Source organism: Rousettus aegyptiacus, unplaced genomic scaffold, assembly GCF_014176215.1.
Source record: "Rousettus aegyptiacus isolate mRouAeg1 unplaced genomic scaffold, mRouAeg1.p scaffold_m13_p_11, whole genome shotgun sequence".
Lineage (NCBI taxonomy): Eukaryota > Metazoa > Chordata > Mammalia > Chiroptera > Pteropodidae > Rousettus > Rousettus aegyptiacus.
Window position 1 is genome coordinate 48992254 of NW_023416286.1, and position 26612 is coordinate 49018865.

A 26612-nucleotide genomic window follows, 5' to 3' on the forward strand; every position below is an offset into this window, starting at 1 on the left:
AGAAATGCAGTAAAGCCAGTATCTATCTCCGCTGTCTGCCTGCCTTTACCACCATATCTACACCTAACAAAAAACCAAACAATTAGAGGAGATTTCAGTATTAAGAGGGGGTATTAGAAGAGCATCACATCATTACCAAAATAAATAAGAACAAAGTTTGGTACAGTACCAGGTACAGTACAGTATAAAAAAGAACTTTTGAGATTTTACTTTCCAGAGTTTAACCTGCTTGTCATCAAAAAATACAAGAAAACCCCCTAACTTACAAATGAGTTTATTCTAAAAAGTTGCTTTGAAGTCACTCGTAGAATCTCAGAAGTCATTTTCCCATAGAAACAATTTTGTAAACCACAGTTCCATTCCCAGACCGTTCTGAAGAAAGTCTCATTAAATCATAATGTAATAGCATCTATAATAAACCGCTATATTATTTGGGTCACTCCATCATTTAAAATAGGAGAACTGCATTTCAAAAATTATCTTGGAGAGCACATTATCTCATCCTGCCCAGAGTCCCGAAGGAAGGCGGGGGCCTGTTCCACCAGAGCAGGGTTGACTCTACGTAAGAGGGCAGGGGTGAGAATAGTCCTCCCTGGGAAGAACTCACTGGCAAAAATGCTGCTAAGAAGTAAACTGTAAATCCTCACCAGGGAAGAGTCCTCAGAGTCAGTCTTTCTCATTACAGTGACCAAAGCTAGGATGGAGGTGACGAGGCCTGGGGCTCTCAATTTAGGCCACCAGTTATGAGCTGTGTGACCTTAGGAAAGTCACTAAATTTCTTTGTGCCCTGACTTTCTTATCTTTTTAAATGTTAACGCAGCAAACTGTATAAGTATGTTTTAAAGGAGCCTATAGTTGGATTTGTTTTGAATTGTGAGCACAATCACTACAGAACACAGGCTAGGCTTCCAAGGAACCTGCGAGGCTGAGGGGAAAACCAGATTTAAGAAATTGGAAAAAGACTGGGTTCTATACATCCAGGAGGTTCCATTTCTGGTTACAGCCAAGTACTGCTATCAAACTGACTCTCTTGCAGATAACAGAGAAACTGAACAAAGTATAAAAATGGACTAACTGAAGGCACCAGAGAGCCATCAGTAGTAGGAAGATTATGGAGAAAAGCTGGCCTTTGGAAAAGAAAAGGGCATAGAACATGCCTCCTGTTTTCTTTGCTTTTAGGCCAGTGCTATGTGGGACAGCTAAACCCTAAGAGAAAACCACAGGGTTTTGTTCAACCTGAGCTGCTGCGAAGTAGGTGGGAAACCCAGGGTTGACAGAGAATGCAACCCTGAATTCTGTCTCTGAGTTCTGCCCAAATCTCTGAAAATTTTCAGAATATTCATGATTTAAAAAAAGGAAAGGGAAAAGGAAAAGGGAAGGGAAGGAAAGGAAAGGCTTGATAAGGAAAGCTAGTCTTTGACCATGGAAAATCCAACATGTCCTACCTATCTATGTACCATAACCTCGAGGAACTTTATCAAAATATCTAAATCATAACAAATTCAGACAACATAAAGAACTGAACCCCAACTAGATATTTGACTTAAAGCATATTACTTTACCACCCTGAACTTCAGTTTTAAATCTATACCGTGAGGAGAGTAATATCTGCCGTATTTCACAGGGCTAACATGAGGCTCACAAAAGTATTGAAAAGTACGCTGTATAAATATTAATTTATTTAGTCTATATTATCTACAGGCAGTAGGAAAAGGAAAAGCAAACATTTACTTCCATTTGTACACAACAGGGCTAGATCTCTGCAAAGACCCTCGAATTACTGGCAAATGATCTTCATTCACCAAAAGTAAAGTGATTCTCAAACTACTCTTTTCGTGGGCAAGTAATGTTACTTTATGCAAACCAAAAATGCTACAAAAGCAAAAATAATGTGAATTTCTGTTCGAAAGATACTATTTAGTTACACTGGCATTCAGCTTTCCTTGTCACATCTTCTAATAGGAAGTGCCTTGATGAAACTCAAGCCAAAGTTAAGGAAGCAAATCTATTTTCAGCAAGGCAAACAACCAATTTAAAGAGTTACTAGCACAGAAGGCAGGCCACCCCTCACTACTCCCAAGATTGAGAAAGATAAATGCAAAAAACCAGAAGGAAAACCAGAGGCCAATCAGAGTCCAAGAGAGAAAAGCTTTTTGGTGGCTTCAAAAATAAAGATAACAGAAAAATAAAATGTGTCACCTTCCTTTATATCAAGTCCCACAGGTAAATAAACATCAAATATCACCTGGTAGACTAAAATTTCAAAACTTTTCATGTGCATTATGATTTTAAGTCATCCGATACCTAGCAGGCACTTAGTATCCTTTAATGTCTGATGTCATTAGCAAAGAATATAAAATAGTCACACAGGAAAAAGTATGATGGCTGGCCGATCATCCAAAACATGCCTTTCCCCTAGCCCCACCAAAAATATTTGGGAAAAGTGACAAAAACCAATTCCCAATAACATCAGAATAACACATTACGTATGTAGTGGTTTACAGTTTCTCAGCTTCCTGATGGCCAGAAACAACACATGCGCAAGATGATGCTGGGAAGACGTGGCCCTCGAGGGTGTATACATAGCACCTCCCCACGTAGCTGATGGCGGCACATAAGGACCCAAGCCTTCGGTGCCTCCATGCTCTTTCACGTGCCATCCTCTCCTCTCCTTTAGGGGTTCTTCATCCTCTGCTTTCTCCCTTCCCCCAATACATTAAAAATCACCACTCATGCAAAGCCCTTCTTTCTCTGAATAGTCAGTAAATCTCTCCTTCGAAGATCATGAAAATTTAGATAGTTTAAAACACGGCTTTTACTATAAAAGTTGATATACCCAAAAGATTCAAAATAACCTAGTTTCCATCTTTAGAAATTTAAATTCTAAAATTATGTTAACTTGATCTTTTGAATTCCAGTTACCCCAATCTGAATTTTGTAAATTTTAGCATCTTACTTACTTGGTGCATTCTTCTAAAGACTGTACAAGCATTTGCTGGAAAGAACATATTTCTTCCAGATTTCCCATTAAATATGAAGTGTTTGCTGAACTTAACCTAGAGTCAAGAAAAAAAGTAAAAATATGTAAACAGTCTTACTTATATTCCTTTCCTCTCCCATCCCAATGCCCTATGAAAGTCTTAACCTAATAAACAGAAATTTGCTTATGTCTAAGGCAAACGGGTACAATGAATTCCATTCAGCATTTCACCCTCTATTCTCTGAAAATACAAGACAATACCCTAACACAATTTATCAGCTAACTTACTTCTCACTGGTCTGCAATGGCCGTAGATAGGTAGAAAGCACAGTCTGAAGTTCTTTAGAATATTCATTTTCTGTTTCCAAAATATTCTGTAGCACCTATAATAAATGATGAATAAGTATTATTTGACATTAAGATTTATGAATTTTGGAACATTCACTACCATTTTTCAATTCACACTGTTGTTTCTATGTTAATACTAATGTGTTAAATAGCACCGCTCTCTGTGATTAACTCATAAACCTACATAATAAACTATTATTAAGGCTATACTACTGACTTCATCTACTGACTTCATCTTACTACCAAGCGCGTCTGACACAGGTGTACCTAGAATAAGGCTAGAATTCCATCATCAAGTAAGTAATGCCAAGTCTACTTAGGTAAAAAGGAGGAACCACTGATCATCACAAAAGCACAGATGCATGGATGAATCTCTAAACACTGTGTTGTGTAAAAGAAGCCATTCATAAAAAGCACATCCTGCATATTCCATTTATAGTAAGTCCAAGAGCAGGCAAAACTAATCTACGATGGCAGAAATCGAGTGTGGGAGGAGGAGTGACAGTGGGGAAAGGGGTATGAGAGAAATTCCTGGGTGATGGACATGTTCTATATCATGATTTGAATAGTTGCTGAATAGACACATACACTTGCCAATGCTCGCTGAATGATACCCTTAAAATCTATGCATTTTAACATATGTAAAGTATATTCAACTTTTAAAGACATGAATTTTTTTAGATTGCATCTAGCAAACCTAAATCGATTTCTGGGAGCTACAAACCTTCAGCAGAGAGTATGACAGTCTCATATCACCCTATACACATTTATTAAAAATTAAAGGTCTACCAGCATAAAACAACCTTTAAATAGCCACTGTAGGCATACCTCATTGTATTGCACTTCACTTTACTGTGCTTCACAGATGGTATGTTTTTTATAAATTGAAGGCAAGACCCTTCTTCCATCAGCAAAAAGGTTATGACTCACTTTATTGAAATATTCATTTTAATCCAGTGGTCTGGAACCAAACCCACAATATCTCCAAAGTATACCTCTATTTTATTTAAAGATAGCAAAATAATTACAAATCAACCTTAAAATTAAAATATTTCCTGATACCCTATATCTCAGTGTAATAAATTTAGGCAAAATCATTTAATAATTCCTAAAATTTGAAAGATAATGTACAAAACAGCTGAATTAAAAAACATGAGCCTCTTTCCACCAGGAATCACCAGAAACAAAGGCTCCTCACAGGGCAAGGCGAGAAGGCGCCAAGGTCTGCAGGTGGAGCCCGGATGTACAGGCAGGCAGGCCTTGGACTAATTATCAATGCTTACCACAATGCCAACACCAAGCAGGGTGCTCTACATACAGTATCTCCAATGCTCACAAGACCCTTTTTTTTTTTTTTTTTTTTACAAAGGAAAAGACCTAAACGTAGAGAAATTAAGTAACTTATCCAAAATCAAACAGCTAGTAAAAAAGCGGAGCCAGCATGCGAGTCTAGATCTCTCTGACATAGCACTACCCGACATTGCCTTCTCCGGCTCTCAGACTAAGGGTAGGAGTCAGGGCTCCTGAGACCTGATATGAATAAAAAACGTGAAATCCTTTCCTCAACTATCTTTTTCATCCCACTCTGTTAGAGAACCACTATCATCTTTAGTCAGAAAATTATATTACATACATTTTCTGAGGATCTACTACACGTACTAACGTGCTATATCTTCCAAAACTAAATTAATCATACAAAAGAAATCGTACAGAATAAGGCCAAACACATTGTTTTCTCCCCCTGATTTTTGAGAATCAAAATGTATGTTTAAATCTTCAAGAAAAAAGTAATCATAAAGCTAAAAACTTACAGCATTAATATATGCAACGTGATTATTCTGCTCACTATTGTTTACTGTGAACTCTGAGGAGAAGTCACTCATGAGTAAATGCAAACCTGATTAAATAACTTACATACTACGCTAAGTTGAAGAGAGTCAGAGGTCCTTTCACTGTGACACTGTACACTGGTTTCGCCCTTGAATGGGTCTATTCATGGAAAACGGGAGGCGGGGGGGGGGGGGGTGGTGTTAGCCAGAGGGAGGAGGGGCCACTTCAGAGTTCATTCCTTTGTGGGGAATCTGAGTGCTGATCCTGTAGTTACAATGTCTTCCTTCGAAGAAATACTCATTAGACACAAATGTCAAAGGACTGGCGGACAGAGAACACAGTGTGACACCAGCCACTGCATCATCAGAGAATTAATTACACTTTAAACCAGATCTTATCCTTCAAAAATAACCTGAAGTAAACAAGCCCAGTATAATGGGTCCTTGAACTAAAAAAAAAGTCACGAAAATGTAAGACAAAAGATCCTTTTTCAATGTTAAAACAAAGGTTAAACTAGATAATTTCATGTCTTAATCACGAACATTAGGAACGATCAGCAACACTGATTAGAGCATGCTTAAAAACCTAACCGCCTATTTAATAAAACAAAAATAACAGTTCCCAGGTGACATAAAAGGAAAACTGTGAGAAACCATCACTACGGATGAGTGGAAGAATAAAATGTTTCTTCAATGGTAGTATTAAACACAGTATGCAGATATAAAAGCGTCTCATAAGAATATACCAAAAACAATCCTCTGCCAAAAAGCTACATTTATTAAGACAATTAAGTTGGCTTATTTCTACTAGTAATAAACATTACTTTCAAATAAGTGCGAAAGACAAGTTCTGTAACACTCTCATCCAAACAATGTAGATTACACTTAGTTTTTCCACCAACGCAGGACAAAGACTTCGCTAACTGAGTCATGCTGACACTGACTGTCCACTCTGCCGGGCCACACATCCCTCATCACTAAGCTTGTCAGAACATTTGCATACTCCAGTCATCACCTTTCTTCCTTTTCTTGACTGCTGCACACTCTGGCTGCTGCAGGACCCCATGAGACCTCACAGCTCCGTTGCCAAAGAAAGCTCCATCACACGAAGGCTGGTACCAGAGAATACGTGCAGTTTCACAGAAAGAGCAGCCTTCACTCCACAGCCATGAAGAACAACCCAGGCTGAGCTCAGCCAGCGTGAGCTCTCCCTGAGGCATGAGGCGTGGAGAACCAAGTCCAGTCAAACAATGGTGCCACACAGGAGGAGGACATCGGGCAAGCCACACAAACAATCCCTGAACTGTCAGCCATCACAGCAAAGCAAAACAAAGGACCACTGATTTCTTTACCTTGCAGACACACAGAAACTCATTTTCTTATTACCATTAAAGGAGAGCTTAGTATCGCTGATTTTATGAGTTACAACTTTCATTGCCAATTTTGGTAGGTGTCATGTTTTATATATTAAAAATGAATAACATTAATGTTTAAAGATTTAATCCAGAGAAGGTATAAGGATATCATCATAAACTAAAACCAAATTTCAAAAACATAATCCTGGCTCATAAAAGCACAACAGGAAAAATTAAAAAATGGCACAACTGTTCCAACTCCTCTCCCACCCACCTAATCAGCCCCTCATGGGCCACGAGGAAAAATAATCACTGTACATTTCCTTTCAACTAAGTCTATTTAAACTGTACTTAGTATTTAAAATTTCAAAATAAATTATAAGGTAGGACTTGAGCCATTAATAACCTATCAACCTCTAGGGAAAGGAGAGGAAGGAAAGGCAGGGCAGTGCTGCTGAAGGAAGCAATTCCTACAGCCCCTCCTGACTCCACGAATCTGCAAGTGATAAGGATGCAGAGAAGCAACCCCACTCCCACCCCTGCTGGATATTATTGATCTAATGTAGCTTGTTGATCTCTGCATGTTCTTAATAAAACGATAACTCTCAAAAAAAGTTTGGAGAGGCCGTGCAAAATTTGTTTTGTGTTACTGTACCTTTTGAAAGGTGTTATATAGTATTTCTAAATTTAGGGATTCACAAGGTCTCAGGATGTATTTCTTCCAAACACTAAAGGGTTACTAGGCAGCAACTACAGCAAAAGCTACTGGTCCACAATGATACGTTGCCACAGGAAGCTGGCCTCAGCAAGCAGGCTAATGTACACGACCACACCATGATGTATGAAGACCAGCCTTGGGAGCCCAGCAGACCTGGGCACAAATCCTGGCTCTGCCATGTCCCACCTAGGACTGTACTAGTCTATATGTCTGTCTCTTTTACAAAAGGGATTTTAATGGGTAGTGACAGAGTCTCTAGAGTGTCAGCTCCCTGACTTAAGAAATATTACAAACCACCTAGTACTGCCTTCCAACCTGGAATCCTATTTGGAGCTATTTCTTAGATGAGTCCGTTAGTCAGTAAGTAATTATTTTAGAAGACGGTCATTCCCACGATTAAACAACTCAGGTCTTCATTCATTCATTCACCAAATGCTTAGCTCCTACTCTGTGCCAGGTTTCTGCTACCACATGAAAATGTTACCACAGATCTTGATTTATATAAAACAAATTATATAAAAACAATGGGAGCAAAATTTGTTAAAGACTTCAGCAGGCCCCTCACTGTCGATATGAAATGTGGACAGGATATAAGAAAGGAGAGCAACAGATCTCTAGGAGAGGCACAGGGAACAAAGCTGCTTATTCATCTATAATCCCCAAGGCACATGCAATTATAGACCTTCTCCACACATAGGCCTGGGCAGAGAGACATCAGATGTCACATGGTAAAGGCGGAGAGAAGCAAAAGGATAAGGTAAAAGCAGCAAAACTAGGACTGAGGTTAGGCTGCTTGGTGCAAACTACAATGTCAGATCAGAGGCTCAGGCATTTTCCTGGCCCAGCATGCAGAGGTTCCAGGCAACCCAAGAAGCAAAGGGGAAAGACAGGTGCACTACTTCTCTGAAGCACAAGAAAAGACCATGGAAGTTTGCAAAGGCATTTTATGAAAGATGCACATTTATTCTGTGCATTTATTAAAACTATTGATTGTTACCTATTATACCATATTTGCAATGTTTCAAAGGCAAAAGCTACACTGCCCTTTCATGATATTTGGCACAAATGGAAGGAGAACTATTTGTTCTTCCAATAAGGAATACTGATGTAACACACTTGCTAAAAGTGAGTGTTTAATAAAACCTGAAACATAACATCACAGTATATCAATGAACATGTAAGGTCTGAAGGACTTGAACTTACTAGATCGACATATTTAAGAACTCTCATCCTCTAATGATGACTGAGGAAACTCCTGATCCCCTAAAAGAGGTGACTCAACCTTTGTCTTCTGAGGGGTGGGCATCCAGCTTCTACAAAACAAGTGCTTTCTCTGATCTCTATTGGTTAAGATGTCTGTCACTATTCTGTAGGGGCAGCTAATGTTCTTTCATTGTTAAAATCCATCAAGCTCAGGCATGTCACAAACATGTTTCCTTTAATTATATGATCCTATCACCCTTAATTACAGCTCTCCAAGCGAATCCTCAAATGAGATAGATGCCTGTTTGCAAACAAAATATGGTGGCCTCGATGATATCTGAAATCTCAAATGCTCCTAAACACTCTTCCTAATAACCCTGAAAACCCTGTAGAGGCCAAGTACTTCACTAGACATCTTAGGACCAACTGCTAATGCTCTACTACAAGGCCAAGGACAACACTATCAACCTCATTTCACAAAAAAGTGACTACACAGGCCGTTAGGGGCTTCCACCAGGCCAGCCCACAACAGAGCACACAAACACTATACACAAAGCCTGAATCCCCTCCATCCCATCACCTAAAGCAAAAGTACTCCTGATTATTCATTGACTTAAGACAATGAAAATAGACTGATTTCAAACAGTTTTCACATTAGAAAATAAAGGTAACAGTGATGCCTGGCTCTGCCACAAAAACTAATCAACTATTTAAATTGCCTTCGCTTTTTTTGCTTGCTGTCTTTATCACTCTCCAACACCTCAATGCCCCTACCTGTGGTCTCTGGTGCCAACGTATCCAAAATCACTACCACTTGCATCACCAAGCAATAAAATTCTGCCAATCAAATGAAACCATTCTCTGGCACACTCCATTCTATTTTGTATAACATTTTTATAAAATTAAATCACATTACCTATATAATTTTATACTCTACTTATTGCACTTAACGTGAAAATACAATTTTGATATTAAGTGCATTTTTAAAAATTATAAACAGATATAACTCTGTTTACTTAACCATTCTTGTACTACTATATATTTAGGCTGCTTAAAATTTATTACTATAACAAATAATCCTATGAAAACACCTTTGCATAAATATCTTTAAATACATTTCAGGTAATTTCTCTGGGATGGATTTCAAGTAGTAGAATTATTAGATTAAAGCGCTTGAGCATTTTCAGAATTTTATATACACCTACCACATTGCTTTTGAGAAACCCTATAAAAATTTATATTTCCGCCATTATTAGAACTGAAGATTTTCTTTAAATCTCTGCTCACTGGTTACATATAATATTGCTATCAAATTCTTTATGGTAACCTTAACTATTTTGTCAGAGTATGGACTGATGTTTATGTCCTTTCAAAATGCCTATGTTGAAGTCTAAATCCCCAGTGTAATGGTACCAGGAGGTGGGGCCTTTGGAAAGTAATTAAGTCGAAGAGGCACAACCCCTTGAAAATGGAATTAGTGTCATAATAAGGGGATGAAGAGAGCAGAGCTTGCTTTCTACCATGTGAGGACAGGACAGAGGGCGGCTGTCTGTAAACCAGGAAGAGGAACTTCATGGAGAACTCAACCATCCTAGCACCATAATCTCGGACTTCTAGCCTCCAGAACTGTGAAAAAAGTCAGTTTACCCACCCGATCTATGGTATTTTGTTACAGCAGCCTGAACTAATTAAGATACAGCCATCAGTATTGCCCATTTTATATTGCTTACATCATTTCCTATTTATCTATTAATCTTAATGTATTTGTCTTAATGAGCTCTTCAGACATTAAAAATAATCCTGTGTTGTTATAACTTGTAATTAACTTGAAATTGGAAATTCGGTTTATACCGTTTGAGGGCAAAGAATTTATTAAACTTTTATACAGCCTAATCAATTTTAATATTTTCCTTTATGTTTACGTTCACTGTTTTTAAGTTCTAAAAAGCCTCCCCTCACCCTAGCCCTGCTCCAACGCATTCTTAGCCAACATACAGACCTACCGGCAAAGAACAAAAGCCTGGCTAAGTGCAATCTTCAGACAGGCTTTAGCTTGACACTGAACCCTGCTGTCTGAGTGTGAAAACCAGAAAGCCAAGTTTAAAGTGTAAAAAAAAAATTTTTTTTAATTAAAAAAAAAAATAGTGCCCATCAGTGATTGTGCAGGAGACAAAATACAGAGTCAAAGCAAGACACTAAACAAACAAAAGCAACAGTAACAAATCCTGGGGAAGAGAGTGTTCAGAATCTGGGGTTGCTAAAATCTCTCTCACAAAATGTCCATCTTTAAATAAAAAATTATAAAATATGCAAAGCACATGTGGCCCATGCACCCCAAGAAATAGGAGGCCCCTATGTTGAACTTAGCAGACTGAAGCCCCAAAGCAGCTATCATGCATGTGCCCATAGAAGGAATTCCAGTTTCTGGTTGCCTATCTAAGGAGCTTAGAAGTCACATCACTCCACCCTAACAACAAGTAAAAAGCTCAAAAGACTGAAAAATCAACAAGTTTCTTCTTTGATTCATAAGAGAGGAGGACACAGGGCAAACCAGTGTCCCTAGGATTGGAGGTAAATTCAGGGCGCCATGTTTACCACAGCAGAGACACATGGGCAGAAACCACAGTAGGAACCAGTGCTGAGATTGGAAAACCTGAACTGATATTGATAAATTGCTGGAGCTCAGGGTAGACAACTCAGAGTTAAAAACCCCAGGGGAACCCAGTCATAGGGAGTCCACCAATAATTATTGGGACTAAGTTCCCAAAATAAATGTCAGGGGAAAATGTGTCCTTGGGCTTCCAGCAGACGGAGGGGGAAAGGAACCATTTTGTAATACACCAGAGCACTGTTCTTAATGAAGCCTGTCCTCTGGGGAAAACTAGTTAACCTGAGTCTAACTGCTGGGATACTATCACAGCCTAAATGGCCTGGGGAAGGGAAATACCCAACCCCAGCTGGCTTAATCCAACCTGTCCCACCTTAAGGGGAAGAAACAAATCTGAGAAACACTTGTTAAATTAACAGTCCAGAGGCACAGGTTCATGAAAAGGTAGATCTAATTCTAGGATTATAGAACACTTTCCCTTCCTCACATCTCACCACCAAATTACTAAAGGCCTACTCGTAGCAGTTCTTTTTACCCAGTCCACCATGTCTGGACTTTTAAGAAAATTAAAAGGCATTCCAAAAAGCACAATTTGAAAAGACATAAGCACCAGAACCACACATGGCAGGACAATGGATAAATCCGACAAACTGGAAATTTAAAACAACTATGATTAATAGGCTAAGGGTTCTAGTGGATAAAGAGGACAGTATGCAAGAACAGAAGAACAATGTACACAGAGGTAAAAATCCTAAGAATGAACCACAAAGAAAAGTTAGAGGTCAAAAACACTTACAGAAGTGAAGAATGCACACTGAACACAGCTGAGAAAAGAATCTCAAGGCTACAGGATATATCAAAAGAATCCTCAAAAACCAAAGAGAATAAAGACTGAAAATGAAAAACATAGAACAGAACGCCCAAGGACAATGGAATAACTACAAAAGGTGTAATCATACATGTAATGAGAACGTCATTAGAAGGAATAGAATATTTGAAACAATTATTGAGAATGTCCCCAAATTAATGTCAGACCTTAAACCACATATCCAGGAAGCTCAGAGAACACCAAGCACATAAATACTAAAAAATAAAAAATAAAAATAAATTTAAAAAGTTCACCTGGGCATATCATCTTCAAACTACAGAAAATTAAAGATTAAGGAAAACAAAAATCACACATCTGAATAAGGACTATTACCCAAAACATACGAAGAACTCCTAAAAATTAAAAAAGAAAAAATAAAGAAAAAAAAGAGCCAAAGACCAAAGACCTTAACAGACACCTCACCAAAAAAAATATATACAAGTAAACATGAAAAGATGCTCCACATCATGTCATCAGGGAAAGGCAAGTTGAAACAATGAGGTACCACACTACACACCTATCAGAATGGCCAAAATCCAGCACACTGACAGTATCGAATGCAGGTGAGGATGTGGAGCAACAGGAATTCTCATTGCTGGTGGGAATGCAAAATGGTACAGCCACTGTGAAAGACAGTTTGGCAGCTTTCTACAAAACTAAACATAACCTTAACATGTGCCCCAGTCAACAGTACTCCATGATATTTATTCAAAGGAGTTGAAAGCTTATGTCTACACAGAAACTACATACATAGCAGTTTTATTCATAATTGCCAAAACTTGGAAGTAACCAAAACCCCTTCACTAGGTGAATGGATAAACTGTTGTACATCCAATTTAATATTATTCAGCACTAAAAGGAGAAGCGCATGGAAGAACCTTAAATGCTAATTCAAAGAGAATAGCACAGGCAATAAAAGGCTATTCTCCCTGTATAAGCACATTTAAAGAAGGATATCTAAAAAGGCAATAATTATGCTTCAATCTGAAGAGAATTATAGAATATAAAATGCAAAGGAAAACAACCCACCGGGATTTCTAGAAGAACATGGTTTTACAAAATACCTAATGGGAGCAAGATTAGTGGAGATTTTAGAAAAATGCTAACTTATTTCCTTAGAAGCTGCTAACTTATTTCCTTCCAATACAATTTTTCAGACATATATTAGTCTCCCCTTATCTTAAGGCACACACTCCAAGATCCCCAGGGGAAGCTTGAAACCGGGGACAGTACTGAAACCTTTATTTACTGTTTTTTCCTATACATACATACCTATAATAGAGTTTTACTTGATAAATTAGGCACAAAAAGAGATTAGCAACATAATTACTACAACAATTTGAAGTACACAACAGCAAAACTAGCACAAATTTCTTTTTCCTCCTTGGCAGTTACAGATTTGTTTTTGCCATAGATCTTAGCAATCTCAGCATAAAATTTTTTCTTTCCTTAAGTCAAGAACTTTCACATTTTCACGTAAAGGAAGCACTTTCCTGCTTCTCTGGCATATCTGAATTGCCAGCATCACTACTCTGGCACATTGGGGCCATTATTAAGTAAAATAAGTTGTGTTTTTTTTTTTTTTTTTTTTTTGCATACAAACACTGTGATACCACACTAGTCAATCTGAAAACTGAGACAGCTACTAAGTGGCTAACAGTGGGGTGGTATATATGCTAGACAAAAGGATGATTCACGTTCTGAGCAGGACAGAGCGGGACGGCAGGAGATTTCACCACAATACTCAGAAGGGTGCACAATTTAAAACTCAAATTGTTTCTTTCTGGAATTTCTCATAGTTGACCATGGGTAACTGAAACCACAGAAAGTAAAAGCACAGAAAAGGAGGAACTACTTTAAACTCTAATAGAAGTAGCTCCCACTGTGGATTATGATTGCATTATTCACCACATGAAGCATTCCCCCAAAGAAACCAACATCTTATATACAAATGCAAAAGAAAAAGGCAGGTTTTCCTACTAAGAACCCCTGAAAAACCATAGACTTTTATTGTGTCTTCTTGTGGCTATGTGCACAAAACCACACACATAACACATTTTATACTAAAAAGCAAAGGAGCAGAGCCACATCCCAGGAACAAACATTCAACAGGCACAGCACTGAAGAGGATATGGAGAGTTGAGCACATCCAGTAAAGGAAGGTGATCCCTCCATACTGGGGTACAGGATGTGCTGAGGAGTCTAACATTCTGAAAGTTGACAGAGTTGGGGTACAGATAAAACAGATAAAAGACTGGTGAAAAGAAATCAGAGAAGCAGAAGGTGAAAATACAGTATTTCTCAGGAATAGATCTGAAGTTGACCAATACGAGGAAAAAAGTCAAAGACTGCTAGTGTGGTGTGTTCAGTGGCATCATGTGCAGAGACCAGCAAACGAGAAGAGGTAAAGTGAAATTATGAAAAGAGGGGCAATGGGTTGGAGGCAGGAAGTGAGAGAGAACAACTGATTGTTTCCACACACCAGAATATGTGCTGACAAAGGAGAAATTTCTGCCATTTCTATTCACTGTTACATACCCAATGCCTTTAACAGCACATGGCACAGAATAGGCAACTAATAAATACTTGTTAAATTAATGAATTTTCCCTGAGGCTAACTTGTTCTGTAAGACTTGGGGGCAAATGGAAGGGAATCACTTAGGAGAAAGCTGGATATGCAGACTCAAATCAAAGGCTGTGGCAATAGGCCAGTGTGGTAGAACTCATATTCGAATGTTAAAATTTTTCACTATTTCTTAATAAAAGTACAGAAAATTAAACACCCATGATAAAAGGGCTGCTGCAAAGAAACACTAAGCAGTTGCTATTTCACCTAAAAATTCAAAGGTCTGAGGGCCTCAGACTTATATCCCCTGATCAAGAAAATAAAAGATGGGAAGTGGGGGAAGAAGCAACTAAATAAATGCACTTTCCACGGCATTCAAAACATATCCATGTTTAGAAAGTTTACATTGCTGGTTTATTATACCAAATGGATAAAGAACAGCAATGTTAAACTTTATCCAAATAAAGAACATCATTTTCTATTTTCTGTACAATATGCAACTGTGAGGGGTCAAAAAAGGTTTAAGTTACATATTAGATTTTTTTAGGCTCACAAACTGCTCATATTAAATTTCAAATGCAGCAAGTTTTAGGATTCTGTAATACTTATCTTTACTATGTGCAATTCCTAGACATTCTCCTTTAATTTCATGCTATTAAATATATTTATATACATATATATATGTATACACATCAATCCCAGGAAAGACTATGTTACGATACAAAATAAACTAGAAATTATATTGATTTAAAGCATTTATAATCTACTCCAAATATGAGTATAATGGCATTCAATGGGCATAAAATCTTTAAAACACATTATGTACCTTTTTAAAATCTTGTTTTTGAAGACTTGTAATGGTATGGTGATATAATCATATTACCAAGTTACATGGCGAGAACAAGGTACAATTCCATATATACAATATTAAAACAAAAATATAAGATTATAGAGATTACAAATATGCCAAATTAACAGTGGTTATATCTGTGTGGTAGATAATGCATGATTTTAAGTTTTCTATCCTTCTTCATAATCAAGGTACTTTACCTATATTTCACATTGCTGAGTTTTAGAGACATTCAAAAAAAAGTTAGTCTCAAAATGTTTTGCAATTACTCACCACATTATAATAGCTTTTGTTAATGGCAGTCGTGTCGAATCCTTTGGGAGGGCTCTTTAATGTTCCAGATTTGGGAGATACAGGCTTTTCTGAAATAAAAATGTAATATAGTTTTACTGATCAACACTAGAGACAAACAAATGCACCAGCCACCATCACCTCCACCCTCTCCGCCATACACACACTGAGTCCAACACTACTGACTCAGCAACTTCTACTGAAAATACAAACCGAAAAGGTGAAGGTGAACAGAAGGCCCGCACATGGCAAGGGAGGGATCACAGTGCCCGCATCTCCTTCTCATGCTCAGCTCCGTGGGGTCAGAGCTGGCATCCTTCACAATTGTGCAATACTCAGCTTGTTCCCCTAGTTCAGGCTAAAAAATGTGACAGATCATGCTCCACTGTTGTCACCAAAGAACACTAAATTGTAAGCTACGCATGTAGCTTAGGAGTGTGGTAAAGGAAAAATACTTCTATCATTGTTTCAATGGGGAGGGATATGTCTTTCTATGGCTAGCTCTATGCACGGATTTTGTAGAGTGTGCACCTTTCTATCATTGGTTCTGCGAGGTAGGTATGTCTGATGGCTATGAAGTGCACTGAGGGGCAGGGAAACAACATAATTTGGTGCTACATTTCCAGGGACCAATTGAAGCAACAGTTCTTCCCTTTCCTGCAATAGACTGAGATTCAACACTCACAAGTTTTTTCTGCCTCTTTTTGAATTGAAATAAGTTTTTATTATTCCTTATCTTCCTCTTCTAACTTGTCTGTAAGTTACATATCCACTGCTTTCTTTTCTGTGGTTACTTTTTCATCCATGTGTATGACTGACCCCACAAAGCCTAGAGTTAATCCCTACAGCTTGCCTCCTTCAGAGGACTCAGTCCTGAGAACAATTCCTAATTCTAACTTCCTCTTCTTATCTTCCATATTATTGTTGTCACCTCATTTATAAATCCATCCCAGTGGTCATGTCATACATTCATTCTACATGGGTTAATTTTAACCAGTTTCTCTGCTGCCACAGTCTCCTCTGTCCTATACCCCTGCCTATAAGGTTTTGGTTGTCTTGTTATATGCTTCCTAGTCCCTTTAATGATAATTTGCTAGTAGTAGTAAACAATCTTGAACCTTTGTCTGAAAGTGTTATAATTGTGTTTTTTCCCCATAACTCTGTTATAGAAATTTACAAACATACATAAAAGGAGAGAGAATAATCACCAATATATACTCTTACTTAGCTTCAATAGTTATCAACATTTACTTGATCTTAATATCCCTCCATTTTCTTTTATGGAAGCATTATACAGTAAATTCCAGAACTATGCCATTTTACTCATCGATACTTTAATGTCCATCTTACTCATAGGGACCTAGCATCAGGCCATTACTACACTTGACAAAATTAATAATTCCTTCATGTTATCTAATACCTAGTCAATATTCAAATTTCCCTGTTTGTCACAGTAACAACTTTTTGTCTTTGGCTTCTGTGAATCGGAAACCAAATACATGCATGTGGTTGTTATGCTTCTGTCTTTTTAATTCTGTAAAAATCCCCTCCTCTTTTTGTTATCAATGCCGGCAGAGAGAAGGATCACCCTCTCAATCATCTAGTCTAATTTTCTATTCAGGGAACTTCAGGTAAGTATCAGACACTTTGTTGTTTTTTTCACTATTATTTTCCCAGTTCCCACCACAGTGTTCACTCAAGTAAATATTTACTGAATGGATGTTGGCTTTGGCTTTAAAACCAAGTGCGATCATGACAACCTTGACAATGTGATATGGACAACGTAGGTGAACAAAGGGAGAACTGAAGGGTAGAAAAACGTCATGGTAATACCCTGTATTACAAAATGGAGCATCAAGAGGTAACTACCAAAGGTCCATGAGAAACATAATTAAGACTGAAGTGTATTACTCAGCATCACTAATAAATGGAACAGGAGGACAAAATAATATATAGAAAAAAAAGCTTGCAAGGACAGAAGGGGAAGACAAGGAGGCAAGAGATACAGTTAACACAGAGAAGTCACAGCATACAGGAGGAAGGCTGCTCAGGAGAGGCTCTCCCTGGGGGTAATGACATAAAGCAAGGGAAGGGAGCAAGAGACTTCTGCTTTTAACATAGCTCTTTTGTCCTACTTGCCTGGTTTTCACACGCTTGTGTTACTTTAACAATGTTTTTAAAATAAAAATAAAACTTTAAAAAGTTATATCTAACTGAAAGACTATCGAGCCTGATCCCAAATTATTAGACATCAGTTGACCTATGGAATGTGTCCTTGAAATTGAGGATGTTTAATCACTGTCACTGGGATGTGGCCACACTCAGAGAACATCCCCCATGGCACCCAGTAACACTGGAGTTTGGTGAGTGCTCGTTTATTGGTAATCTGTAAGAATATTCACTTCTACCCTTTGTACATTATGCTAGGTTCCCTCACACATGCCTCAGAGATGCAAACCTTACATTTTATGCTCTTCCCACCTATTAAAAATTCTGCATCTGGAAGAGATAGTATGGAGAGGCCCATTCTCTAATGCAGCCACATCTTGGGTGCTTTCAGAAACTTAATATCATATGCACACACACACACATGTGCTCATGTGCTCGCATACGTCCAAATCTATTCTACACCAAAGAAAAGCAAGGGCTAGAGAAAACACTATTTCAAGCGATACGAAGAAAAATAAGGTTCTGTGTTACCTTTGTCCCTTTCCCTGCAAATTATATCAAACGCTGTTCTTTCAAGTTAATGACTGTAGCCAACAGCTTGCATTATACGTCACTTTCTGATGTCAAAAATAAACAGAAAATATTCAAAGTGACACTCAGGAAGTGGTAGTGTGACTTCTCATTAAAGTATCTGTGGATCAGCAAATAACAGTCACATTTAAGTTCTCTCATCACTGCCAAGGATAGTTATTACTCATCACCTCAAGATTTAAAAGAAATGCCTTTATTGTACACAGATGAGCTGCCCCAAAATGAGAGAAATTAAACTCAATGCACCAAAAAAAATCATTGGAAAGAAATGTGGACTTGTGGGGATATGGAACACAATTTGTTCATCAAGCCAGCTTAGCCATCAGTGGTGTTCACTTTCCAACCGAATGCACTTGATGCACTGAGGACTGAGCGCCTCCATGTTTACTTAATGACAGGAGCAACCAGCGTCACTCACTCCCACTGCCAGCCTTGTTGCTTCTCTTTCCTTCTACCTCCTTTGAATTTAAGAAACTCTCTATTGTGTGTGTAAAACATATGTGTGTATAAAATGCAACAGAAATCCATGAGTTTTACATATCCAAAAAATACACAGAAAAAAATACACAGAAAATGCTGAGTAATGATGATATAACTTCAATATAATAGTACAGATTCTGGAAGAAAATACAGTGTACTTGAAGCAAGCATTAGGAATATCCTTATGCAAAATCTTGGAAGATATGTGTCTTTAAAAAGGAACAATTTCAAAGAAGAAACCACATGCAGGTCAAAGGCACAATTACATGCTGGACCAGAACACTGCCATCTCTCACCATAAGAGGGCAGACAATCACAGCCACTTATACATCCCCAAGCAGTGGAAAAGAGAAATTGGATTTGCTTGAGAACTTACCTGGATATATCATCTTAAAGGCAGACCTCAGTTTTAATTAATAAAAATATTTGGAAAACAAATCAAAATTTAACACAGAAGAGAAACTCATAATTTAAAGAAAATCTGTGTTTTTGTTTCACAAGAAAATTATCCTAACACTAGTTAGAGGAGTCTATATTTGGGGCTTAGCACATTTTTAATGCTTACAATAAACACTCTTCAAAAAAAGAAAACCTAATCCAAAAATCACAAAGCCACATAAATTACTGAAAAAATGCAATAATGAAATGTTACTGTGATCCTAGAGTTTTATTCTCAACTGTTACAAAGTAATATGATAAATGTGGTTTCGCATTTTTCTGTCTCAAATGCCAACATTTAAAATCAGACTATTACTTTCCTTAGGATATGTCCAGGTAATCTGAGAACACTAGGGATGGGAAGTAATTTCCAAAAGTGGTTATTCCTTTGGTTCAACTGTCAGATAAATAATGAACATAATAGATTATGTTCTGTTTTTAAAAAATGGAAAAAGGAAATTCTCGTTACTTGAGTAAGAAAACTAGTGTCCATGTGAACCCCCACAAAGGGCTCTTTGACAACAATGCAATTACATGCACTTGTTTAAAAGAGTTTCCCTCAATCTCCCTCCTTCCCTCTCCCGACACTCACAAGACACAAAAATGGGAATTTCAGATAGAACAAGTGATGCAGTCGCTCCTGACTTAAGTAGATTCTTATAAACAGAGAATAGCTCGTTCGTCTTAGAGCTGCATCTATACCCACCAGTTCTCAGGCCCACAGTCCAAATATGGAACTTGAGAGCAAAATGACTATATTGCATTGGTGGACTTTAAAAGGGTAACAGTGGGCAATGAAACCAACTACAGCTGGCCCTTGAACAGTACATTGAACAATACAGGTTTGAACCGTACTGAACCACTTATATATGGATTTTTTTTTCAATTGCTATAAATATATTTTCTCTTCCTTGCAACTTCCTTAACAGATTTTTTCCTCTAGCTTACTTTATCGTAACAATACAGTATATAATACATGTAACATACAAAACGTGTTAACAGACTTCCTGTTATCAGTAAGGCTTCCAGTCAACAGTGGGCTATTAGTAGGGGGGAGTTAAAATTTATACATAGATTTTTGACAGCACAGGAGTCAGCACCCCTAATCCTGGTGTTCAAGGGTGAACTGTAATACTGACAGAAGACAATGACGACATTCAAATCCATTTGAAAATAACTCCTAGAAGTCACCTGAAGAGAACCTGTGAGAGCCACAAACTATCTTTTCTGTGTAATTTACAAAGGTTAACTTTGAAAACTCCATGAGGAGAAATACCTGAAAAGTAAAAATTCATTCATCTGCACTGTTACTATGGCAACTCGAAACTCAGACCAGAATTCTCATCTAAATGAGTCATTCACAGCAAAATTCAAGAAATCCCAGATTCAAAAGACATCTGCCCTATCAGCAGGCTCCACTCCTGATGATGTGCCCATTACCAGCACTGTGACCTCCTGATGGTCTGCCCCATTACCAGCTGTGTGATCACCTCACCTTCACTGGTAAAGAGAAAAGACCAACTTACCCTCCCTCTCTCCTCCTCCTCCTCACCTCCAGAGTCCTCCTAGAAAGGGCATAAGTGCTGCTCTTCTGCCCCCAGAAGAATCAATGGAATTCGGGACTAGCCCCGAAGCTGATATCAGAGCCTGGACTCAGTCTGTTCCAGCCCTCAGGCTCAAGGGCCAGCGCCAGGACTGCCCAGCTGTCCCAAGGACTGACCAGAGAGACTGGTCAGAGTCAGAGACTAAGCCACACCTCCCAACAATAATGTCTGTAAAGTCAAGATGACATTTCCATCTCGAATCAACCTGTACCAGTGTCACGCTCTCAGCCGGTTCTACGCTTGAATAGATTAAAAGAATATTATTTATTTGTACCCTATGCTGAATATCCCGGCAATACCTGTCTTCTGGGACTGTGGTGCAGAATGAATGAGGTCACAGATAAAAGGCACTTTATAAAATAACCACAGCATAATAAGCAGCCAAAAAATACTATTGTTAATTTCATAATGAAAAAATACTGTTTGATTATCAACCACAGAAAATAGCAAAAATGAGATACCACACACCCATTAAGATGGCTATTATAAAAAAAAAAAAGTGTTGGCAAGGACGTGGAGAAATAACCCTTTTGATGGTAGAAAAACAAAATGGTATGGCTGCTGTGGAAATAGCTTAGTGGTTCCTCAAAATTTAACATAATTGCCAGATAAGCCAGCAAGTCTATTCCTAGATATACACCCAAAAGAACTGAAAGGAGTCAGATACCTGCATACCCATGTTCATAGTAACATTATTCAAAATAGCCAAAAGGTAGAAATGATCCCAACATCCAGCAACAGATGAATAAACAAAATACGGCTGTGAAATAGAAAATATGTATATAAGTTACTGCCTCCAGTTTGTGGGACAGAGCTAAAATCCTTAAAATTTCTGAAGTGATAAGAGCACAAGGAGCATCTTTTGTTCAGCTGAAGTGACTCTGAGTAGGCTGATTGGGGGACTGGTCACCAGAAAGACCCAGCCATGATTAGAAACTTGGCATTTTCAAGTTATTCTCAGAAATATTTTCACCCTCTATTCTCAGGAAGGGGAGAGGGGATGGAGATTGAGTTAATGATTGAGCATGCCTATGTGATGAAACCGCCATAAAATGCCCAATAGTACAGGGTCAGAAAGTTTCCAGGTTGGTGAATACCTCTACATGCCAGGAGGTGGTACACCCTCAACTTCTTCTAGACTTCACCTTATATGCCTCTTCATCTGGCTGTTCATCTGTATCCTTTATTTTATAATAAACTGGTAGATATAACTAGTGTTTCCCTGAGTTCTGTGAACCATTCTAGCAAATTAACAAACCCAAGGAGAGGTCGTGGGAACTCCAATTTATAGCCAATTGGTCAGAAGCAACCTAATGTGAGGATAAAGTAAAAATCACTTTGATTGAACAAAAAAAAGAATGGGGAAGAATCTGAATACTCGACCCATGGTCATTTACACAAGTTCAACCGGATAAAAGCACTCAGTATATATTGAGCGCATTCACTTACTATTCCTTCTCACCTAAAGGAAAAGCCTGTCTATTCCGCAAACTTGCCACTTACCACTAGGCTTGATCTCTCGCACGTAGTTGCTGGGGAACCAGCCAGTCCTGCCGTTGTGTGTGCCCTCCCACCAGCCCCCTTCCTCCACTCGAGTGACATGTATGACGTCTCCTTTCGTAAAGGAAAGCTCATCTTCATTTGTCTGCTGGAAGTTATACTTTGCTCTTACTACCAGTTGACTGTTGCTATTATCGGTCATGTCCTAAAAGGGGGAGAGAGGAAAAAAATGTTCATGAAGCATAGGGCTATCATTATAAAATAATTAGATTACATTTTACTATGATAAATGTAGCATAAGTGCCCCGAACAGCAGAGGAAAGTTTAAATTTGAGATATTTAAGTTTCCTATCTCCCACAGTGCACCCTGACCAACATACCATCACACTGCTCCAGTCCTAGAGGAAATCGTCTTAATGGACTGAAAGGCCTTAGTCCCCCATTATTATGCCTACATAAATATACACACATTTTTACATACATTTATATGGAATTATATTGCACGTCTCTAATTTACAAAAAAATAATAATAATATATGGTGGTCATTTTTCCAGCAGTTCTTATAATTACTTTAGTCTTAACTAGCTGTATAATATTATACTGTACAGCTATGCCTTTAATTTCTTAACCAACTCTCCATTACTGGATTTAAGGCTATTTTTAGTATTTTTCCACTGAAAAACAAGGCTTCATTAAAACTATTTGCACATCTATCTTTGAACACATTTGCAAATATGCCTATATGTGTTAAATTCATGTCAGAGAACACTGATGACAAATTTTAAATTTTAATATCTACTTCTAAATTGCCCTTCAAGAAAGTTCTACAAACTTATACCAAGCTACATTCCCACCAACAGTATAATACCTAAGAATTATTTCTTCAAGCATTTACTAATATTGGATATTGCCATTTTATTTCTGCCAAACTGATGGGAAGAAATGGTACCAACATTATAGCTTGCATTTTTCTCAGAGATCAAGCATACTTGCAGATCTCTGAAATGTCAGAAAAGAAAGGCAGACTGGATGCTGGAGAGGCTTGCAACCCAGAAATGCCAATAAGAATAAACAAAAAAAAATCCCCAAGAAAAATGTGCTCTCCTAGCCAAAGGAACAGGAAAGGGACAGCAGAAACTGATTGTTAGTAAGCCCATTCAGCCTGCACCTGGGTGTCTGAGTAGGACATTCCGACTGGGTAGGACATTCCATGCCCCACTAATCACCACCACTCCACCTGCACAGGTGACATCAGCAAAGATCAGACAGGGAGTCCCAGCCTCCACACCACCAGATGGTAGTAGGCAGCCCTATCTGCCCACAAGACATACCGCTACCCTCTACCTAGCCTCAGGAGAGAGTCTAGGCCCAGAATCTCCCTTCCACAACTCCCCTAATCCATCCCAGTCCAGCAGAACCCCAGAAACACCAGGTAAATGAGCCTGACCAGACACCAATGCAAGGACTCTGGAAACTAAGCTGTTGGTGGAATCGCAGCCTACCAATCTAGGCCAGGACCGTCACACTAAACCCAACAAGGTCTACTAAGATATGAAATTTAAGTAGGACCCAGTACCTCTTAACATACTTTCCTAAGTGGCCAGCATGCAGTAAAAAATACTCCTCATTCCAAGAACCTCACAGTTTGAATGAGAAAAGACACTGATACCAACAGCAAGATGAAGCAGATGCTGGGATCATCAGAAAGGGTTTTCATCATCAAAAGGTTTCAAAAAGCAATTTCAAATTCTCTTAAAATAGTTAAAATAGAAAATCTCAGAAAAAGGGAACTTATAAAATTTACTCACACTGATGAGTGAAAAAATGACAAGAACCCCAGGGACTTGTGGGAAATAACAAAGATCTGAGACTAGTATCATCAGAGTCCTAAAGGAGAAAGAGGGCAGCACTAAAAAGTGGTACAAAATATGACTGAAAATGTCCTAAATTGGCAAAAGACACAAACATACAGATTTATGAAGTTATGTGAACCCCAAACGAGATAAGCCTAAAAAAATCCAGACCAAGTCACATAATTAAACTTCAGAAAACTAAAAACCAAAAAAAAAAAAAAAAAAAAATCTTAGTATTAGGATAAAAGAATATTCAAGATCTCAAACACTTTACATCCCATGCACCCGTTCTCAAGAAGTTAGTGAAAGTCGAGCTCCTTCAAAACAGAAGAACTACCAAGAAAAAAATAATGATGGAGAGAAAGAGGTAGAGGAGATTACTCAGGTCACAGGGCATCTGGAGGATGATAAAGAAGAAAACCTCAGACGGAAGCTGCCAACAGCCTGAATGACAACCAAGTGATAAAAGTGGGCCAGAAGACTTTGAGTTCCTTAGAAAGAGGAAAGTGAAAAATCTTTAACAATCTGAATAAACAAGAAGAGATTCTTAGAAAGAAACAAAAGACTAGGACTGCAATCTGCAAAAGATACACAAAAAAATAAACAAGCAACAATTATTAATTCCAGAAAACAAAATGTTAGGAAAGAAGGACAGTCACAGCACACCATGTCTCCATTATGGGTTGTAACACTAAACACAGACCATACAGAATGCACCATGGAGCTCAGGAGGAAGAGACAAAAAGCAATGGTGCAGGTAAAAAACCCAAGGGCAGTGGAAGAGCCCTAACTACCCTCTTCCACACTGTGTGACGTCCACATTGATAACATTTCAAGTTAAAAAAAAAAAAAAATCAAGCTTAATATAAGCATTTTATTTAGAGACACACAAATATCTAAAGAATCCAGGAAAAAATGGAAAGTGGTTATCTGTACGGATTCTTCCCTAATAGCAAGTCTTAGAGAATTGCCTGACTCTTTAAACTAGCTGCATGTATCACTAAAAAAGATAAAACACAAATACAGTAGTAAGGCAAATCTTCAAGAAGAGCTGATATAATTCCTAAAATATTTAATGCTTATTTATCTATATTTTGTTTGTACAATGTTTATACATTGACTATTATATATTATATTTAATAATTCAAGTTAATACAATAAATATTTCTCTAATAAATTAAACACATACTTAATATTTAATACTTAGAATAATCAATAAAGAAATAGCTCTTCGACATTTGGCAATGAAAGCTCTAGCTGACCACTGTCACCTCACATATAATGCTTATTGGCATACTTGAAGGGTGAGGGGTCGAATAAAGCTTGCCAATCCAAGTGAAGCTCACATTTAGAAAAATGGCACATGTTGTCCTTGCTCTGGGTTCAGTGAAATATTATCCAGCTTACTATGCTGTATCAGGTTCTCTCTGTCTGCAAACCACTGTCCTCACTCATCAGCTGTCTACTATGATCTTCATTACATTCTCCTCTGTGACTTATCTTGGTTTTGTGTGAAACATGCACACAGCCAATCCTGCTGACAAATTCCCACAACAGAATGACACATAACAAACTCGCAGAACAGGCTCCTAAGGAGGTCAAACTGCCTCTGGGGTGATCCTACTGCCAGCTCGTCCACCTCAGCTCAACAACCAGCACTGAGGCCCTCTCTGAACACAAGTCTTAATATAAGTTGAGGTCTGGTGGTATCTTGTCAGGACCTTATAAATGAGGTAAACTACATTCTCCCTACACTCACGAATTCTCCACATTCAAGGCACAGGTTATGCAAATACCACTGACACCTTCGCTACTTCAGTAACAGAAACTCCATAAAGGACAGGAAGATGTCTGAGAAGCGAGGTTTAAAAAAAAAAAAAAAAATGGCACAGAGTATAGGCAGCCAACATTTAAAATGTCCAATTCCACGGATTTCCATAATGTTGCTCTAAAGAGTGCTGTTTAGAGGTCAAGATGCCAAAGACAGGCTGAAAAAAAGGTGCACTACAAAGAGCTGTACTCCAATGACTGAGCAATACCAATTTCAGTCTAATATCACAATGGCTATGTAAGGAGCACTGTTGTCACTGTCACTAGTGTCACAGGAAGCCAGGAAGGATGTATTTAATCATTATCTTGTTAACTTTGGAATTTTTCCCTTTTCTTTTTAAAAAGCTCTCCTGAAATTATACCTTGTCATCTGTCTGGGCTCAACCTGATACACCACAACCGTCTAAAATATAACAGGCTGAGCAAAAATAGCCAGTCGTAAAATGAGTATATGCTGTGGAATCCATTTACTTAAAACACAAAACAGGTAAAATTCATCTTCACTATTAGAAACCAGGGCAGCATATGCA

At 38.1% G+C, this 26612-nt stretch overlaps 1 protein-coding gene across 5 annotated transcripts in view; it reads right to left on the reverse strand.

Annotated features, from left to right (window-relative positions):
• ARHGEF7 (Rho guanine nucleotide exchange factor 7) overlaps positions 1 to 26612 on the reverse strand; it is a 129319-nt gene that overhangs the window by 46113 nt on the left and 56594 nt on the right. For 4 of the 5 annotated variants that reach the window (XM_016145274.2, XM_036228801.1, XM_016145277.2 and 1 more), the window contains 4 exons: positions 22402 to 22603; positions 15599 to 15687; positions 3269 to 3363; positions 2961 to 3056 (listed from right to left, as the gene is read on the reverse strand). In XM_016145274.2, coding sequence (XP_016000760.2) covers positions 2961 to 3056; positions 3269 to 3363; positions 15599 to 15687; positions 22402 to 22603 — 482 coding nt within the window. Of the gene's footprint in view, positions 1 to 2960; positions 3057 to 3268; positions 3364 to 6160; positions 6734 to 15598; positions 15688 to 22401; positions 22604 to 26612 lie in introns of those variants that run through there. The other variant, XM_016145281.2, reaches the window with a different exon arrangement.